The following is a 21,142-nucleotide window of genomic DNA, read 5'->3' on the forward strand; positions in this document are numbered from 1 at the left end:
AAGAACACCCCTTGCCAGTGTGTCGAGGTACAGAGACACCCCCCTCCCCATGTGGAACAGTGTGCTCAGATGGGAAGAGGTTGTAAGAGAATGCTCCAAGTGGATTATGTCTCACTTGAGCACTCTGTATTTTCCACTTGCCTTTCTTATTGTTCTCATTCCCAGCTGCTGAATCACTGAAAGCTGTGTCCCACCTTACACTGCAGGTTCTTACAGCTCCCCGGAGTAATGAGAACAGCTGGTAGGAAAACAGCACTGGCTTAGTCATCTGTAACTTCAGAAATCCTGAAGTTACAGATGACACTTTCCATCTCATAACCTTCAGAATGATCTTCGCTGAGTGGCGAGGTGGGTTGGGGGGTGGATCCTGCCACCCAAAATACACCAGCCAGTTCCAGTACAACAGCACTTCATTCATGAATACTTGAACCCATGATCACATGCTCTGGTCACTTATTCCTCCCACCTTCTGACTTCCTGCTTCACCCTAAACCCACTTGACTCGGAGACGAAGCAGGTGCAATGTATTCACTACTGTGACCAAACAGGGACCGGACCGTAGACGAATCGAACCTTTGAAAGGGTGGAGTTTAGTGCCCACAACACCCTTATGCCTGGCGCCATGTGGAAAATCAAGTTCTTTGGAGCAGTTTCCATGTTCAAGGTAAATTACACAAAAGCTGCAGCAGATCAGGTTCGCTAGACATTGACATGCCATTATTTGTACCCACAGCTGATTGCAGGAGCAAAACTGGAGGACAAGCCAAGGCCCCTCTGGAAACGTGTCCCTTTGCCTTTTAGGTGGGGGTAAAAAACAGGATTAGCTACTAAGGGCTGCAGATCCCCCCACATTCAATATAGTCTCTCACATGCTAAATACATTAGGAGTTGTGGGGTGCCTTATCCTGAGGGGGCAGGACCTATCGACTAACTCTGGCTACATACCAGTGGGAACCCAATTACCTGCCCTGGTAGCCAGGTATCACAGAGACCCTGGATAAATAGTGAACAGGGTGAATTCCCACATGGTCTCCCTTCTTTTCCCAGGATCTTAATTGTTTTAGCTCTAAGCCAGTGACACCCATGTTCAGCCTCAGGAAAATGGCAAGGGCCAAAGCCAGCCCTGAGACGTCTCTGTTAACCCTAGTTAGGAAAGACACAAATAAATACCTCCCTAGGAAAGTATCTCCGAGCAGAAGGAGAAATCAGGTCTGCATGTAATAGGGCAATTATTTCAGGATGATCAACTACGGGCTATAGAAACCCTTTGCAATAAATGTCATTCCGTCCCTGTCCCTCTGTTGACTTTTCTCCAGCTCAGGCCTAACACATTGAGCCACCAGGATGCAAAAGGATTTCATGAGCAGCAGTAATGGTGATGCTCCAAACCCTCGGATCTAGAGGAGTGATTTCCAGATTATGCAAGGAGTCACGCAAATTGGGAATAGAACCTACACCTACTTGTATGAAGTGATGAGAGATCCCTTGATAAAGAGATGCCCCTCTAACATCCTCCCACTGTGTAACTAGAAGGAGAATCACTGGTGTTCCAAAGGGCCTCAGCTCTTAAGAAACTAGAAGCAGATAATTTATATCACTGATGTAACCCATCGACTAGAGCATTCATGGAACAGGTCCCATCTGTGCTGGTCTGCAGAGGATATGAATTGTTGCAGCCCCAGCTGCAGAGTCATGGCACTTTAGCTCAAGCTGTAACAGTTGATGCTTTTAGCTCCGGAAGTCCCCGTGTGTTGACCATGAGAGTGGCCGTCACACTGACGTGTTGGTAGGGATGAAGTAGGAGGGTCACTTTACCCACCTTTAGGGGGAATCCCCATATGAGAGGATATTAATCCCAAATCATAAGCCAAACTCCCAGAGTAACATTTCCTAATCTGCCTCATGGGGGGTTGAGTGGTATGGTCTTCCTTTAAGGGGCAGCTTGTCTTAAAAGAGAAACACTTTGTATTTCTCTAGCTCCTTCCATTCAAGGATCTCAAAGGATTTTAAAACACAGATCCTGGTCAGTGAAGGGGAGTTTTATCATTTCACTTCAGTGGGCCCCAGCTGATGATTGGGGGGAGGGATAGCTCAGTGGTTTGAGCATTGGCCTGCTAAACCCAGGGTTGTGAGTTCAATCCTTGAGGAGGCCATTTGGGATCCGGGCCAAAAATTGGGGATTGGTCCTGCTTTGAGCAGGGGGTTGGACTAGATGACCTCCTGAGGTCCCTTCCAACCCTGGTATTCTATGATTCAGGCTTGTGGGGCTCCGGCTGCTGGGCTAAAAATTGCAGTGCAGAGGTTTGGGCGCAGGCTGGGGCCCGGGCTGTGAAACCCTGTGCGGGGGGGGTGGGCCTCAGAAGCCAGGCTCCAGCCAAAGTCTGAACGTCTACACGGCAATTTTTAGTCTTGCAGCCTGAGCCCTGAAAGTCGGAGTCAATTGTCCTGGGCTCTGAGGCTCTGTGCCACAGGTTTTTATTGCTTCGTACACGTACCCTCTGACCCCTAGTCACTTGTCTGGAAACAGTCTTTCTTCCTTCCAATCCAAATGGAACTTCACAGTCAGCGACTCCAGCAAAGATGCAGCCTGGATGAGCCTTGCGGGAAAAGAGAGCCCCCGGCTGTTGTTGCCTAACTGAGAATGATGTGGGACACTGTGATGACAGCCTAAATAATGGAAACGCTGACAAAACAAATGAGCAAAACCTCAAGTGATGAAGCAATTTCCCATGGTTTGGCTGCCCCTTGTGGACTATGACAAAGTGGACACTTTAACAATGCATTTGAAACTCCATCAATATATTTTAATATGAAGCCTGCCAGATACAGGGCGTGCCTGTGGGTGTTGACTCTTGCCGTTTCTCTTGCTACGTTGCACGATGCACGATTTTTCTGGGATTCTACTGGTCTGCATCTTAATTATGGCAACAATCTGTCTCATTTGAAGAGAGAGAGAGACTGTTGCACACTAAGGGGCTGATCCAAATCCCACCAAAGCCGATAGGAGTCTTTCCCTTGGACCGAATGGGCATTGCATCTGGCCCGTACAGCATTAGCTCTGTGCAGTATTTTCATTACTAATATTATTTGCATTAGGGTACTGCCTAGAATCCCAACTTAGACCAAGGCCCCATTGCATTAGGCGTTGTATAAGCACATAGGATGATACGATCCCTGCCCTGAGGAGCTTGCAAACTAAAGGGACAAGACAGACCAAGACAGGGAAGTGAAAGAGAGGCAAACTGACTTGCTAGTGATCACGCAGTAGAAGAATGGCAGAGCTAGGAACAGAACAGAGTTCCCCTGTGACCCACTGCAGCAGCTGATGAACTAGGCCATGCTGCATGAATACCTGCATAGGAGTAGCATGTAGAGTGATTTTTTATTCCAGTTTTACCCAGTTGTATGTGTGACCATCCTGTTGCACAGAGCCCCAAATAAGATATATAAAGTAAGATCTTAATAATGTGCATGCCCTCAAATAAGGCACTTAGGGAGTCAGGGTGCTTCATTAATGTATTATTAATAATGATCAGTGTTAATATATTGATATGGCTATGCAGTATAAACTTGTGTGACGGGGACTGTGGTAGGCTTTCCTGTACTCATGTGATGCACACTCTGTGTCCTTGGAAACAGTGCAGGAAGCTTTAAGATGTTCCAAGCTAACCACCTGGTACCCTCATCCCTCCATCCACAAAGCCTTTAAACATATTTACATTCTCCTCCCCTAGTGGCTAAACAAACAGTTGCTAAGATCAGTTGTGCATAGGGACACAGAAGGAAGAATACAGGTAGGTAAATAAAGGCACACCTGTCAAACTGGTCTCTGGTTAAGCATCTTTTCCATGTCAGGTGAATGGTGTTTGCTTTCTTCCCCAGGACACATCACTCACAGCAGCCGTTTGCCTTCAGAACAACAGAAGCCTTTTCTTCCACTCAACTTGTCGCAGAACGTGGGGCCTGCTGGGCAGTAAGCGCTGAATCACCCACCCTCTGCCTTTCAGGCCCCTTCAAGGTGTCTCAAGCTGGGCGCCCAAAAATCTGTTTAGGCTGCAACTCCGTGGATGTGTTGACTCCCCATTTCCCACCTTTGCTACTCCTCGTGCACCGGGGCGACAATGGTGAGCGCACTAGCATAATCCCACTCCATGTTGTAGCTCCCATGCCCTTTAACCCTGCTCAGAACAAGCATAGAGGACACATTGGGTTACAGTCCCGATGGGCCGTCTGTGCCAGCTCTCCCGCCATTTCCAGCCCTCACAGAGCTTCTAGTGCAACAGTAAGAAATTAAATGGAAAATGGCAGAATTGGCAAAGCTACCATCTGTGGCGGGAGCTCCCACGTGCCCATCGTTTGTGTGCCAGAACTAGGTAGGGATTTGATCCTTCCAGGACAGGCCTTTTGCTTGTCATCGAAGTAGGTATTTATAAAGGACGCTGATTCCAAAAAGAGGCTGCAACAGCTGGGGGCTCTGTGCAGAAAGAGAGGTGTGGTGCCCATATGGCTGTGATGAGACACAAATATGGTGCCTCCATATGTAGAAAGAGATCTGTTTCCACCTTAGACCCTTCCATTGCCCCTAAAACAGGCTCTGCTAAAACCCAGCCCAATGGCCTCCTTTGTTTTTAGTCTGGCCTTTTCACAGGAGAACCAGATGGGGAAGGGACAAGCAGGGACATTTTGGAATGAGATTTGTAAGTCACAGCCAGTGGGAAAGCAGGACAAAGAGTGAATCTTATCGAGTGTATAGTCCAGCGCCTCTTCTGGAAACCGGTAAGGAATTATTCTGAACTCCCTGTAGCTCAGGATTCGGCACAGTGAACACAGCGTCAATCACAAAGGGCCAGTTCACAGGCTGCAAGGAGGGGACAGGGTCTGAATTTGATAACCAGGATAGCATTGTCTTTTATACTTCGAGCTTTGTCTCATGACTCCCCTGAAGCAGTCTCAGATTCCCGCCTCTATTGTGTTGCCCGATGCTGCCACCTGTAGCACAGAACTGGAATTCCTGCTCCAGTACATCTGTTTATTGGAAGTGGCCTGTCACAATGTGTGTATTTCTCACGGCCGCCTAATACTGAGGTGAACGGAGACGGCTGAATAAAGATGTCTGACTACATCCATATCTTCCACAGTTCTTTGTAGCGTTGTTGTAGCCGTGTTGTCCCAGGACCAATCTCGTCTCTTCCACACTTCTCTTCAGATATGTGTTTCTTTGACTGAAGATGTTTCTGTACTTATTTGTAGGCAGCGAAGGAGGTTGATAAAATCATGGACTCATAATTACAGATGGAAAAGACCTCTCAGATCACTCAGTCCCACTCTCCATATAACGCATTATCTCGTCTCTTTTTCAATCTAATCTAAAAAAATCCCAAATCCGGGCACCTTTACCACATTTTCTTTGGGAGATTATGCCACAGTCTAATAGAACTCATGGTCAGGAAGCTGTCCTGCTATTCACCCAAGAACTTCCCTTCCCTATTCCAACCCCCTGCTCTGAGCTTTCCCAGCTTCCAGCACTCTTGGTATTTTCTCCCCATTCTGAGTGTTTACACCTTTCAGATAGTGATAGATGATCTTTCCTCTCTGCAGTCACCTTTTAGCACAGCTATCCATATCTGGTGGGATTTTCAAAGGCACTCGGTGGCTTCAGTGTGATCAGGCTCAGGCAAATGCACAGAATACTTGTATCCGCTGGTGAGACAAAGTAACCCACGATGATGTGTTACAAAAGATTGGTCAACAGACTGTAGAGACAATGATTTGAGAAAGAAGGCTGAAGAGGTTTGGGCAGATTGTACGGAATCAAAAAACTGTATTCCTAGAAAAGTCCTTGACTGGATACCTCCTGGTGGAAGACGGACAAGAGGAGGACAACGGATGACATCTGAGAAAACCACTGAGAAAGATGTCACTGTCATGAAATCAAACTGCAGACTATAGAAACTGCAGACTATAATGGAGCAAGAAAGGGAGAAAACTACCTTTGATAGCAACCAGCTGCCTCACGGAACCCCCCAGTATGTGCCCGTGCTCCATCAGCAATGATGGATAAGCAGATTGCTGTGCTTGAAGGATCACTGGTGAAATATTTAATGCTGACATTAAATATTGTTAAACTTTAGAGTTAACAGTCATGCTGAAGTGAACAGAAGCAGTTCACACTTCTCTCAGAGCTATTGTTTCAGGCTGGCTGCAGACTCAGGCAGGTATCAGGCAGTATACTGTAATGGGGGAAGCACTGTGGCCTAGTGGACAGAGCACTGGACTGGGACTGAGGAGAACTGGTATTTATTCCCAGCTCTACTGCTGGGTACCTACGTCTTGTTGCCTCAGTTTCCCCATCTGTAAAACAGGGATAATGAGACTGACCTCCTTTGTAAAGGACTTTGAAATCTACTGATGAAACGTGCTATATAAGAGCCAGGTATTATTAGTAGTGTCACCGCATCTAGTCCCTTCTGATCACATTTTCAGTTATTGCTGCAACCACAAGAGCTTATGTTGTAAGTTTAGATTCAGGAGTACATTTATGCAGTCACTTAAAAAACCCTGCAATATGCAACTGTTATACATGGCAACCTAATCACCTTATAGGCAGAGGCGTACCTAGTTTTTGGGGTCATGGAGGCAGTCCTACCTGAAATTCTGTCTTTGGAAGGTGTAGAGGTATTCCCTGGCTCAAGTTAATTCATCTGGAGATGTATATTAAATAGGCAACTCCTCCCCATGCTTCCAGCTGACAGAAACTGACATTACAACAGCGCAGGGGTGCTGCCGCACCCCCTTCTTGAAGTAATAACAACACCCCAAACACATGGCTTCTGCCTTCAGCACCCCCAACTATAAAAACTATTCCTGCACCACTGCAGCAGCCAAGGGATCCCCCCACAACCAGTGCTCTGCAGCAGTGCTGTGCAATACTCAAACTGTTACGAGTCCCCCCGCAGTTCTGCGCCGTCCCCCACAGCCGCATTTCCAGAACACTGGAAAGCTGAGCCCGCCCCGCATCTCAGGAAAAGGAAACCAGTTGCGCCCCCCGTTCAACCCACTGGCTTAGGAGGGCAGCATGGGGAAAGCGTGCACCACCACTCTTCGCTCCCCTCCAGAGCGATGCATTCCACATGCCGGGGAAAGCGGCTCTGCAGCGACCCCTGCTGGGGGAGGTGGCGATAGGAATAGCTCATTCTCCCATACACACACACATTCATGCTGCTGCACCATTCCCTATGTGACCCCCTGCTGTGAGAGGCAGAATTGGAATTGCCGTGAGAGCCCCTCGCAGCCAACAACACTCTTACACCAATCTCTATGGCGACTCTCAGTTTTCATTTCATTGCTGCCCTTTGCTTGGTGCCTTTCAGCTCTGGGAAATATCTGCTCAGCCCCCAAATACATGGATTGTACTGTGCGAAGAGAGGGGTCGATGCAATGTGCTGTTATCAGCAGCGTGTTAAATCCTAATGCGCTGCTGACAATCCAGGCTTTGTCGGGGAAAAGTGACAGAGCTTGAATCAGCTGATTCTAGACAGGATTACAAATGACAAAGAATGAAAGAAAAACAAGTGGGAAAAATTCCTCCCGTATACACAGAAATCATCACCTCTGGCGGGGCAACACAGAGGAGGGGGAAGAGGGAAAGAGGCTTTTTTTCCCAGAGTAGCTATGTGAACCAAGAAGGCTAATATTCTCCCCAGTCATGTCTCCCTCTGCAGTCCACTCCTGCCCAGGGCATGGACCACAGGTATAATCAAACTCCCCCCCACCCGGAGGTTACTCTCCGCAGTCACCTCTTTCTCCCCAAGAGTCTTGTCCTAGCCTGTGGAAGAATCTCCCAGAGGATTAACCCACAGGGATTTCTTCTTAGCCATTTCCCTGTCAGGAAACCCACCCTAACCAGAGGGAGGCCTAGTGCAGTAAAGACCAGGTGTTATCTGGGATTGCAATTCAAACTTTCTACACTATAATAAAATGATGCCACCACGTCACCATTCTGGATTATTTTGTTGCTGTTGCCATTGTTAGTGAGAACACAAGGTCTGGATTAGTGCTGAGAGAATGAACAGTCTGACTTTGCAAGACAGGCAGGGAGTGGATTGTTCCATTCTTCTTCTCCCACCAAGGGTCAGGAGGCTAGCTCACTCCTCTGTCTCTGATAATTCCCCCCCCCACACACACACGTGGTCAACAGCCCTTATATCAGGCCTTGCTGGCTGCACATCCCCCCGTGGGTCGGTCTGACGGTGGAAAGGCAGATGAGCAGCATGGCACTGCGGGTAAGGGAGAGGGACGAGCATCTGGCATAACTCACCAGCTCAAGCTGGTGGTCAGCGTCTGGGGTTCTGGTAATTCAAGCACAGGGTAGATAAAGAAAGAGGATTGCAGCTGGGGAGAAAACCCAGAAATCTGGCCAGAGCAAAGCCAAAAACCTACAGGTACATGGGAGTTCTGCTTATGGGGCTGCTCTTCTGTTTCAGTAATGAGCCCCAAAATGTATCTCTGTTGTAATCGAGTACAGAAGGATGTTTTAGGGCAGCTGGCCAGATTGTGGTCTCAGTTACACTGGTGTAAATCCAGACTAACACCACTGACTTCATTGCAGTTATTCCAGGATTACAGTGTTGTTGGGAGATCAGAATCTGGCCCAGCGTCTAGTGGAGCGACCCAAGCAGGGGTCTTTCTTTTGTAGGTTAAAATAATCTCTCTCGGGACACCCAGTAGCAGAGAGGGAGTTGCTGTTGTGAGGCAGGTTTCGCTGTATGTGCTGTAGTGACTGTAGGGGTGAGAGCCAAGTGAAGCCCAGACTGGGTATCCAGCATGACTTCCACCCCGTTTACACCTTACAATCAGCTTTGCATGACCCAGGTGTTTTTAAGGGGGCAAAATGTGTGAGTATCATTATATCCGCTGTGTGTGGGGGGCCAAACAGCAGCATGAGAATGGCGGGGAAGTGTTTAGTGGGCTCCGTCTTTAGAAGTAGCCAGACAGGAGGCTGGAGATTAACAGAGGAGCTGTCTGAGATGATTACATCTCAGCTCCTGCCCTAAGGACGTGTGTGTCTGGGGGACGCTAAGCACGGTTTGAATGGACTCCAGTGGCAGAGTAAAAGACTGGATGAGTGAAGCCCGGGAGGGAGAGAGACTGTGTGTTCTACATGACTGGGAGTGAAAACTGGGACTGGAGCAGAGCATCAGAGTATCTGCCAAAACCAGGAGTGATTTCTCCCAGTGATGGGGATGAGCATTGTGCAGTGTGTGTGTGTGGGGGGGGGGGCGAGGAGGAACCATGAGATTTTATTATTATATTATTATTATTATTTATTATTTGTGCTGTGGTAGCACCTAGGACCTCCAGTCATGGACCAAGACCCCTTTGTGCTAGGCGCTTTGCAAACACAGATGGTCATTTGGGGGTAGAGTGGGCATACCGCTAGCGAAAGGAAGCAGGTGTCATTCCCAGGGGAGTATGGGGAAGAGAGTGAGCTGTTTCAGATGAATTCATCACTTACTTCAGCTCCCTGTTCCAAATCCTTATGAGGAAGGTACGCTGAGCCCCAAGCAGTTCAGCGGGTGAGGATCTCACTGGGGAAACTGTGACATCTCAAGTTCCATTTGCTCAGCATGGACATGAGAGATCCCAGGGTATTTTCTGTAAGAACGGCAGCTTGACTAATTTTTCATAGCCAGAATTCCTCTTTTTCCCATTGTGTTGTGCTGAGATGTGGGCCCCTTTCCTCCTGCCTTCCACCCTTAGTAGAGCCGGCTGCATTTCAATGGTGCTGCTGTTGTGTGAAGCACAGGAGAGAGAGTCGGCTCATAAGAGCATCAGAAAAGGGAGGAAATGTCAAGCATTTCTTATGAAAAATGGGTTATTCAACAGACACATGAATTATTGAGAAACGAACCTGCTCTCTCCGTCTTTTACACAAGTTTAACCCCTGAGACTGGACAAAGATCCCAGCCTGGAAAGCGTGAGGTGTGTAACAGTGACTGAGGTGGCCCTTATCCAGCTGCCCATGTTCCACTGACTTGAAGGAAGCTGTGAACAAACAGGAGAGAGTCCAGTGAAGAGCCACAAAAACTATAAGAGGTTTGGAAAATATGACCTCTGAGGAAAGGCTGAAAGAACTGGGCACCTTTAGTCTAGGGAAGGGAAGGCTGGGAGGGAAATGGTCTTCAAATATGTAAAAGATTGTTATAAAGAGGATGGTCATCAGTTATTCTCTATGTCCACCAAGGCCAGGAGAAGAAGCAATCGACTTAGTTTGCAGCACAGGGAGATTTAGGTTGGATAGTTAGGAAAAACTTTCTAACTATAAGGGAAGTTAAGCACAGGACCAGGTGAGAGACTGTGGAATCTTCCTTAGTGGAGGCTTTTAAGAAGAGAATAGACAAACATCCGTCTGGGATGGGCTTAATCCTGCCTTAATATGGAGGGCTGAACTAGGTGACTCTTGACAGCCCTTCTAGCCTGACATGTCTATGATTCACTATTCCCCTCTGATCAGTTCCTGCCATTCCAACCATCCCTCAAAGCACCTCACAGTCTCATGCTCAGGACCTGGCAGATTTTGCACTGTTGAGGGTGAGGCGGGGAAGAAGGATGTCCTTGATTTCATAGCAAACAGGGACTTTATGCAGGTTTTTTGCAGCAAGAGCCCTGGCATTGCTCCGCCAGTTGATGCAGAGCAGTGATTTCTGAGCTATCAGCGGATAAAATGGGATTTGCCACCCCAAAACCTCTTGTATAAAGAGCTGGGCTGGGCTGAAGAGAAAGGGGAATTCTGAGAGCAGGAAAGGCTGAGCTGGTTTATGCTTATTTTGTGGCATTGCTGAGTGACAAAGAGGTGGAGGGGAGAGAGGAAGAGGAAGACAAGGGAAAAGAGGAAGAGAAGATGGGAAAGTGGGGGGATGAAAAGTGACTCAGTGATAAGCTGTGGAGGAAATGGGGAAGGAGAGAGAGGGCAGGGGAGAAAGCCGAGATACGTTTCTTTATTGCTGAAAAGCTGGTCTCTCTCACCCACAGAAGTTGGTCCAATAAAAAATATTACCTTCGCCCGCCACCTTGTCTCTCTTCGTTGCGGAGTATAACTGACTTGCGTTTTTTTTTTCGTTCATAGTTCGAAGCATCATACCCAGAGGGGCTGTGTCCTGGCTGGAGTGTGATAGTTAAAGGCGAAACAAGCTCCAGTGCAAATATGTAAGAGCATTATTTGCAGCCATTTTTCAGAGCATCATGGTGTCTCACGGGACCCAGCTGCCAGGCTTCATGGGTTTGACTCACTGATTTCTCTCGTTTTTTAGGTTTGAAATTAATTTCCTCTGCAATGCAGGAGACCAGATCGCTTTCCACTTTAACCCTCGCTTCTCTGACTCCAAAATCATCTGCAACTCCTTCCTCTCCAGCCACTGGGGGCCGGAAGAAGTAACTGACACCTTCCCCCTAAAAGCAAAGGAACCTTTCCAGGTAATTCAATATCAACCCATAAATCTCTGGGGACACTGCCTGCTGGGAGAGAGACATGACTGCCAGCCCTGGAGTTGGCACCAGCAGTACAAATCATTCAATCCTTCCCTCAATGCACAGTTCTGCTCAGTCACCCTGTTGTAAACCTGGAGTAACTTCACTGACTTCATTAACTCCAATGACAAAATAGAGAACAGAAATTTGATCTCTTTAGCACTCTGGGCCATATCCAGCATGGAGTAATGATGCAGGTGTAACTCCCTGGGCAATCCCTGGGCTCAGTTTAGCAGGGATGTAAATGGTGAGGTAAACTACAAATCAGTTATAAGATGACTATAAAGAGCTGTAAGTGGTTAAGTGGTGTGACTTGCACTGCCATGCCATATAGGGGCTGTGCAAAGCAACTGTAATGCACAAGGCAAGTGGGAGGATTAAGGATATATGTGATTAGCAGGAAAATCAATTAACAAGAGGGTGTAAGAAAAAGCATGCCCCCCTTCACACACACACTTTAAATTATACCCACAAAGCCTATGGGGAACTGGACCCACTTACTCCAGACCTGATTTATCCCTTCACAACACCAAAAATCAGTGTTAGCCAGTGCTTCTCAACCTTCCCAGATGACTGTATCCCTTTCAGGAGGCTGGTTTGTCTTGCGGACCCCCAACTGTCACCTCAGTTAAAAACTACTTGCTTACAAAATCAGGCATAAAAATGCAAAAGTGACAGCACACTATTACTGAAAAATGGCTAACTTTCTCATTTTACCATATAATTATAAAATAAATCTATTGGAATATCAATATTGTACTTACATTCACGGAATATATACTGGGTGACATTTTAGTTTGTACTGATTTTGCTAGTGCTTTTTACGTAGCCTGTTGTAAAACTAGGCAGCTATCTAGATGAGTTGACGTACCCCCTGGAAGACCTCTGCACACCCCCAGGGGTACGCCTACCTTTGGTTGAGAACCGCTGGTGTAAGCTACATTTGTTTTGCACACTCCCTGGATGCCAAATGAATGGTAGTTACTCTGCTTTGCCATTTCCCATCTCCACCAATGAACCCAAAGCCCGTGTGTGCATTCAGTCTAGTCTCTGGGCCGTGGTTTCAGCTACCACTAAACAAAGAGGTGTTTTAATTGTTCCCTTAGTTAGCCTGAATGGAAGGTGGCTAGCACACCCATCAGTGTCCTAGAGGTTTGTCACTGACCACAGATCAGACATGCTTTCATTTGTGCTGGATCAGCTTCTCTGGTGATGTTTCAGACCAAGACCTGGAGATCCTAACTCTCACTCTCTCTCTTTCAGATTGAAATCTACTCTGACCCAGACTATTTCCATGTTTCCATTGATGAAAACAAAATCCTCCAGTACAAGCATCGGCAGAAACAGCTCTCGGCTATCACCAAACTGCAGGTCGTTAATGATGTCAGAATTTCTTCAATGGAAATCACCAAACGGAGTCTTTATTAGGCACTAAAGTTGGGACAGGCTTTCCAGCCTAACCACTTTTAAGAGCCCTGCCCCAGTAGGCAACTGGTTACCCTCTCTCCTCCCTCTCCCACACATCATCTGCTGTCTCCAGCAGGAAGGATGTTGCTGGAGAACACTATAGCACAGAGTTGTCATGCCCATGATGTACTGTATCCTAGCAATACAATGGCAATACATAGCAAGCTCATTAATGTCAGTCAGTCCAGATCCCTAGAGTCATTCTGACACCATGTGCCCTAGGGTGGAGAACTGGAAGTCTAGGCATTTTCATCCTTGTTTGTCGTAATGAACAATGGCATTCCACACAGCAGTTTGTTGTGTGTGGCAGTATGCACTGAATGGTAAGAACATTTGAATTTTATCGGAGCAAATATTCCTACTCCGGAATAGGGTATGGATTAGCTACACTTCTCAGCTGTAGATGTTGATCTAGGGGATGTGTAAGAATGATGCCAGCAGAGAGGGGCATGTGCCTACTGGAGCTTGGTACAATGTCAACATGATCACCAATAAAATCTGAAAAATGGCACCCAGTGAAGTGGCTTCTACATTCGTCGGCCCCGGGTCCCAGCTCGCAGGCAGCCCCCTGTCCTCCAGGAGAGGAGGTGATCCCTGACAAATGGTAGCAAAGGACTATGCTCCTTGCTCCTGCCCTCATACAGAATGAGGCCTGTCCATTCCTTAGAGAAATCCGTGGTTTAAAACTCCACCAGTTGACCTTCGAGCAGGGGGTTGGACTAGATGACCTTCAGGGGTCCCTTCAAACCCTGATATTCTATGATTCTATGATTATTCCTCCCCTGGGGCTCTAGCCAGGGTCTGATTCTTTAGCCACAGGGTACAAGCAACTCTCATTGACTTCCGAGGGAGTCACTTGTATCCAACAGTGGGAAAACAAGGCCCTTTGGCATGAAAGGAGGGGGTGAAACCAAGCTCCTGTTCAGAACCTGGGGAATAAAATTTGTCAACTAATTTTGCAAGATTTCTTGGAATAATTTTGTCCACACTGCAACAATATGCATATCTGCTCTGCTCTAACCCGCCAACTTTCCTGTTGTTATACAGATCCCAGGAGTGATTCTGTGGCTTAAAAAGGGGAGGGGTGATTCTGTGGGTCAAAAGGGGGAGGGGTTTAAAGGAGCACTGAGCCAAGATGATTTTGTCAGAACGCAAGGGAGACACAACTAAAGTCCAGGCCGAGGGGTCCTAGCAGGACTGGGTTCTAGCAATTATGTTTTTCAGGATAAGCACAGAGCGCCATATTTTTAGCAGCTAGACTCAATCTCTCTCTCTCTCCCTTTCCGTCTTCCTTCCTTCTCAATCCAATGGAATCAACACACACTCACTTGTTCTCCTGCTTTCTCCTTCCCCCTTTCCTCTCTGACATTGTCCACCTCTCTCTCCTCTTGGTGGGATATTACGTGTAGGACCCCTTGACTGCACTCCAGCAGTAGAAAGGCTGCTAATGGACAAACTTGCATGCAGTGACATAAACACGTCACCATTGTTAAATATGAATATGAATTAATTCAAAAGGGCAACTCCAGCTGCCCTCAAATCATCCCCTTGTTCACCAGGTATTAGACAGATTGTGTTCCAAATGGTAAGCCATAAAGAAAGAGGACAAATGGCTGCTATCTGCTCCTCTACTATCTCTGGTCATTGGAAGGAGTCACTGGAATTGTTATCTGTCCAGTGAAAAGTCAAAGTTTAGCTCTGGCCTTTTCAGAACTCTTTTCGTCTGATTGGCTGAGGTCATTCTCCTTTCCTTCTATTTATAGTCTTACTGACCTAAAAGGAAGGGGTGAATAGTCTGCCAATCCCAACACAGAATACTGCAAAGTCTACATTTATGTGTCTTAAAAGTATTTCCAGACTATAACTCGAGGACATTATGTTCTCATTGCAAAGACTGTACTGGGAACACAGGAAGGCTCAGAACAGATGTGGTCACATTAAAAAGAATAGAAAATATGTTTTGTAAATGGCAACCAGGCCGGTTACAAGACAGAAGGTGGAAATTGTGATAGATGTACCTCCTTGTTAATCAAGTCCTTACCACAAGCCGAGTCGCACCTTGACCTGGAGAATCCCCCTTTTTGGAAGTGAAACACTTTCACTCTCCCTGTTCATTCCTTTTTGGAGCTTCCAACCACTCTGAAGTAAAACCACCACTGCTGGGTCCCACTGCCCAGCTAGGGGGTCAGCCTCAGAGAGGGGGGCTTATTTCCAGAGGAGCTGCATTTATAGTCTGATCCAGATCAGAGTTACAGTGGCCAAAACCCACAGTTATCTCTGCTGAAGTCAATGCAGTTACACAGGTCTAAAATAAATGCAAGTGCAATCAGACTCAGGACCTTTACAGCATAAAATTTGCCCTGTCTGTCTCTGATACCACTGAACTATATTTGAAAGAAATTGCTCATTTTATTTGTCCCTGTTGGGAAGTTTCATGATGCTGATTATGCTTCATGGGGGAAAACTGCTGAGGGAATTCAAAATAATAATACTTTGCACTAAACGCCATCCAGGGCAGGCCCATCCATATAGGTGGTCGCCTAGGGTGCCAAGTTAAATGGGGAGCCAAATTTGTGGGGGGGGGGAGCCAATTTTTTTTAAAAAAATGAAAAAAAAATGAAAAAGATGAAAAACAATACAAATAAAATAACGAAGATGTCATTATTTCAATTCCCTTGCGTGTATGGAGGGAATATGAATTATAATTCATTTCTCTACATTTCTGAGAATTTATTAATGTGTCAAATCTTTTATTTACTGCAAAAGAAATAATGTTTTAGCAAAAAAAATTTCAGTTTGCAACATAGGGCCAAGATGACCCACTCCGCAATTTTGATAGGCAATAACTCAGACACAATGAAACATCTGCCAGCGGCAAGAGCTGTAATGCTAGTGACACCTACCTCGAATATACATCAAGGTCACATAGCCGGAAATTCATGTAGAGCAGAGAGTCGGCATTGCCTCATGAAAATTCAAAAGACATTGATGCTACAGATTTGTTTACTGAGCTTCAGGCTTTTTCAAGATGACTTAAGAAACATTCCACTCCTGAAGAAGTACTGAAGTTTGTCTGTGAAAATAAGACAGTTTTCCAAACATTTTTATAGCTCTACGCAGTCTTTTAACTTTGCCAGTTTCCATAGCTAGTGGGGAACGTAACTTCTCAAAGTTAAAATTGATAAAAACGTATCTGCATTCAACAATGGGGCAAGAGAGACTTGTTGGATTTGCCACAACGTCAATAGAGCATGAAATAGGTGGAAAACTGGATCTAAAAGAACTAATGTCTGAATTTTCAAACCTTAAAGCAAGAAAAGTCATGTTTTAAGAGCACAGAGTGTTTTTTATTCAGAGTGTTTTGTAAATAAAGGTTAAAGTTCATTGAAGAGTTTTCTTATTTCTTTCTATATTGGATGTGGTGGTAATGGCAGTTAAAGTAGGATAGCGTAATGGATGATTTTGGATTTGTAACAATAAAAATTATAATTAACATTTTTAATGCATTTTTATTTGAAATCGGACTGAAATATCATCTAGCTGTCATGTACAAATCTATTCTGAATATTTCATGTCTCTATTTTATCTGATCTCAGAAACATTGGTTGGACAGACAAACTGAATAATTAAGCCTCTATTTTATAAAAAAAGCTTAAAAAACATTAAAAGGAAAAAAGGGGTAAAATGTTTCCCAGTTTACCAAAAACCTCAGCCTAGATCTGCCCTTAGGGTTTGGGGGTGGGAGGGCACCAATTGCATGGTTCATCTAGGGCGCCAGTTGCTGGTAGCTAGTCTAGGGCCGCCCCTGGCCCCACCTATATCCCACCACTATATAAATATTCCATTAGTCCAATTACTTCAGTCACTGAGCTTGGATGAACAGGGCAAACATATTTCAAGTACAAATAAATAAAAAGAGCTGCCATAAAAAATTAGCCAGCAACATCCGATTGCACCGTGTCTCTTCTAACACACAGGCTCCCTCAGCCTTCCTGAGAGCTAATCGGCTGATCTCACTTATTTACCATCTGAGAGAGAAACAGAGTGCAAACTTTCCTGACACATCAGTGGAGCTGCTGTTGGGGTAGAAATATTAACCACTCCATCCTCACACTGAAACTTTTGCTTCCCTGGCAATGAAAGGTACTTGATGGCTCCTGGCTGTAGCATGTCTCATTCTTGCAGATAGAAATGCTGATATGGAGCAACTAAGCCATAGAGCATCCCTGAAGGCAAGACATACACCATAGCTCAATGTTACAGAGTTCTCTCTCTCATGCCGCCACTGGAACTGGGATGTACCCTCTGGCTCGGAGTCGCCCTCTTCTGCCATTTGTTGATCACTACTCTTGAGAAGTTTCAGAGTAGCAGCCGTGTTAGCCTATATTTGCAAAAAGAAAAGGAGGACTTGTGGCACGATTTTGATCGTGATTTAGGCTTCCATTGCTGGCTTGCCACTGCCTGCATCAGGCCTCTTGATCAGTGTCACCTACTGCTGCTCAGGTTAGCCTGAGAGGTTTGCTGAGCCCCTACAGCCGTTCTCAGGAGAGGATGAGGCATGCTGATGGTGGCAGGAGGCCCCTGATTACTGGTCTTTTGGCTACAAGGAAAAGAAACGAGGCCTCTTCCCCCAGCTTTAAACAGGCCTTCATATTAATGGTTAGGGAGCTGAAACAGGTGGGAGCTGATGAACAGGAGGCTCCCCCCCACATATATATGAATCCCTTGGAGAGTTTAAAATCGTGTTAGAAGCCAAAGGGCATATGGTCTGCAGCCATGACAGAGATTAATTCACCCCCAGTGCCACTGTTAACACCCCTGGTCTTATGTACCCCCAAAGCCATAACTTCATTATGTCCCATTTAAAATGACGGCACACAAGAGCTGGAGCCATGCTCAGAAGCATCACAGAACACTCCCAAATCCTGGATATGTGGGGAGAGGCTATCTGTCCTGAAGCCTCCTTGGTGGGGTAAGACATGACTCTAGTTATAAATACAGAAGCTGCTGCTGCTATTGGTTTACGTAAAAGAGAGAGGAAGCCTAAAAGAGATGCTCAGATCCTATCCTAGAACAGCAAGCGAGAGGAAGTTTTACAGGCTGGAAGAAACCATGTGTCTGAAAATAGCTGTGATCCCATGATTTCCAGGCTGAAGGAGTCCTCTCCCTGCCTGATACATGTTCAGATCGATTTAGCAAGAGTTTCTGGCCTGTAACTGTCCCAGGTAAATCCCCAGGCTAGAGTTTCTTGCCCAGGAGTCTCCTTGCTAGGAGGGAATGCTGAATCTCAACGTACTTAAATAGGTTGATGAGTGTCTTTTTATTGACAGTATTTTGTCCCTAGTTGTTGCTACCTGGAGCAATAGAAAAGAAGTCCTTATACCTGTAGCAGGGCCTGATCTTCCTCTCATTCATACTGGTTTTACATCATAGCTCCAGTGAATTCAATGGGGAGGCGAATCAGACCCATGATCCATTGTCCCTGATCCTGGTAATGGATTCCGTGCCTGCTCTGCTCCTCTGCGGTGGCACCCCGGGTTAGGGCCCCTCAGGGCTTCGCTGAGTCAGGCAGCGTCACAGAAAGGAGCCCTGCAGGTGTCCGACAGACACGGTGTCCGCTGATGCCTCTGACATTCAGTGTCTGGTCAGGACTCTGACACTCTTAATAATTGTCACATTTCCCTGCAAACAAGCTCTGTCCGCTCCCCCACAGCCGGCTGAGCACCCTGACTCACTAATCAGTGACAGTCACATCCAATCAGCAGAGCATGCTGTCCAGTGACATCAGAATGAGAGGTGTTCTCTCTGCCAGCTTTAACAATGGGCTCTTCTCTGACCACATGGGTTGCTGGGTCCTACCTTGGGAAAGCTAATGCGGGATGGAGGTGGGATGGGAGAAGTGGCTCATTGCCGGTGCTGATTGGCAATGAGGAATACTGAGGCCTCCCTCTAGTTCTGGAAGGCGGAGGGGCAGGATGGGAGTGTTTAAAACCCATTTGAAAGGTGGAGGCGCAGAGCCAAAACGAAGTCTGTGGCCTTGGACAAGCCTGATTTACCCTGCACTGCCATTGTAATCCCTTAGCCTTGTTATTAATTCTCCAGTGATCATCTTCCATTCTGCCTTGTTTCATTCCCTGGGCAGTGACTCCTGCTGGAGAGAGACGAGCTGACCGGGGCAGGCCACTGACCTTTAGCCAGCAATTTTCTGTGAACACCAGCCAGTGTTTCTAAATTACTGCCTCGGCCACCACGCTATAACACTTGTAATCCCCCTGCCACGCCCCATTGTCATTGAATGTGGCTCTGGGAAGAGCAGAGCTGATTAGCAATGGGCATCTTTCTCACCCACCACTGCTCTGAACTCATCTCAGGATCTAGCAGACTCCAGCCTGGGTTTCTGATTTACTGCCCAGGCCTCGAAGCCCCTTAAGTCAGCAGGATTTGTGGTTTCTTTGTGAGAAAACTGGAGATGAAATGTGCCTTCTTTCCGAGGAAATGGCGGGGAGGGGGATGGAGAAGTAATTCACTATTCTAGGGTGAGACAGTTCCTAGTGCTACCAGCCAGGCCCGGCTGCATGAGGTCTGCCACCGTTTGGACCAGGGAGTCAGTGGAGACTGTGCTGGAAAGGGAGCAAGTGCTTTTCCTGATGGTGTTTGTGGGGAAGGGGATTTCTTACAAACACAGGACAAAGCCTGAAGCATTTGAATCATTTCAGCTTGGACGAGACACTCCAGCCTCATGGTTGTGGGGCTAAGGGTGAGGGCAGGTACCATCCTCGGACACTTGCTGCCTGGTGGTCCTGGAGATTAAAGGCAGGCTTGAGAGAGATTATCTGAAACCAATAGACATAATACAAAGGACCTGGTATTGGAAGATAAAGTCCTCAGGTTTTCTGACAGTTATGCTATTATATAATATTAGTGACCACGGAAATGTTATTTATTAGCCTATCAGGATCCAAGTTTATTACACACTCCAGTTCTTGTGGTCTGCTCAGACCCCTCCCCCTTCAGCCTATTTGGATGCAGCACCACGTCACGTGTAGCACAGCAAATTAAGGTAATAAAGCTAATCAAATCTCTTGCTTCATCAGAGCAGAAGATGATTGCCTGTTAAGATCAGGAATTAATTCTCCATCCCAAATCCCCTAAAATAATAATAATACTTAGCTCCTATATAGCACTTTTCATCTCTCTACCTCAGAATGCTTTGCAAAGGGAGGGCAGCAGCATCACCCCATGTTACAGGTGGAGGACCTAAGGCACAGAAAGGGGAAGTGACTTGACCAAAGTCACAGAAGAGCTCAGGTCATTGGCAGAGCCTGAAATAGAACCCAGTTGAACCTCACACCTGATTCAGTGTCCTACCCACAGGAATACACGACCTGCCTGCAGCCTTGTACAAATGGCTAGGTATCGCACAGGTTGAGGTTCTTCATTGCCTTATTCTGAAATCCCAGATATCTCCTACCAGCTTTTGTGGACTAATACAGTGGCTCTCAACCTTTCCAGACTGCTGTACTCCTTTCAGGAGGCTGATTTGTGTTGCGTACCCCCAAGTTTCACCTCATTTAAAAACTACTTGCTTACAAAATCAGACATAAAAATGCAAAAGTGTCCCAGCCACACTATTACTGAAAAATTGCTGACTTTCTCCATATAATTTTTACCATATAATTATAAAATAAATCAATTGGAATATCCATATTGTACTTACATTTCAGTGGATAGTAAATAGAGCAGTATAAACACATCATTGTCTGTATAAAATTTTAGTTTGTACTGACTTCACTAGTGCTTTTCTGTAGCCTGTTGTAATACTAGGCAAATATCTAGATGAGCTATGTACTTCCCTGGAAGACCTCTGCATACCCCCAGCAGTATGCCTACCCCTGATTGAGAACCACTGGCCCAACAGATAGACCCAAGATTGCAAACCCGATGGGCAAGATCCCATTAAGTCTGTTTTGCACCACTTAGCAAGCTAGGTCCCACATGCTGTGTGTAATGCTGGACCACCGGAGTTAGAGAAGGGGCCTAAGCTTGTGAGCAGTGAATTAACCTAAGGTGCATTATCTTCTACTGCTACCAGCTTTTCTTTCTATGCTCTGGGCTATAAGTTATCCTTCCTCCAACTTCCTTTGCTTCA

At 46.4% G+C, this 21,142-nt stretch overlaps 1 protein-coding gene and 1 long non-coding RNA gene across 2 annotated transcripts in view; one reads left to right on the forward strand and one right to left on the reverse strand.

Moving 5' to 3' along the window:
• LOC140918181 (uncharacterized) overlaps window positions 1-16,050 on the reverse strand; it is a 62,843-nt gene extending 46,793 nt beyond the window's left edge. The window contains exon 1 of the long non-coding RNA XR_012161102.1: window positions 15,897-16,050. This is a non-coding gene — a long non-coding RNA (uncharacterized LOC140918181). The remainder of the gene's footprint in view (window positions 1-15,896) is intronic.
• Window positions 623-13,063, forward strand: GRIFIN (galectin-related inter-fiber protein). The gene is made up of 4 exons (XM_073361508.1): window positions 623-664; window positions 11,126-11,205; window positions 11,310-11,472; window positions 12,790-13,063. The coding sequence occupies exons 1-4, from the start codon at window positions 623-625 to the stop codon at window positions 12,952-12,954; spliced, it is 450 nt and encodes a 149-aa protein (XP_073217609.1). The 3' UTR covers window positions 12,955-13,063.
• Window positions 16,051-21,142: the final 5,092 nt, after the last annotated feature.

Source organism: Lepidochelys kempii, chromosome 10, assembly GCF_965140285.1.
Source record: "Lepidochelys kempii isolate rLepKem1 chromosome 10, rLepKem1.hap1, whole genome shotgun sequence".
Lineage (NCBI taxonomy): Eukaryota > Metazoa > Chordata > Testudines > Cheloniidae > Lepidochelys > Lepidochelys kempii.

Coding starts and splice junctions, on each gene's coding strand:
- GRIFIN (XM_073361508.1), top strand. CDS start 623: ATGTGGAAAATCAAGTTCTTTGGAGCAGTTTCCATGTTCAAG. Junction 665..11,125: donor GAGCAGTTTCCATGTTCAAG/GTAAATTACACA, acceptor TTTCGTTCATAG/TTCGAAGCATCATACCCAGA. Junction 11,473..12,789: donor AAGCAAAGGAACCTTTCCAG/GTAATTCAATAT, acceptor TCTCTCTTTCAG/ATTGAAATCTACTCTGACCC.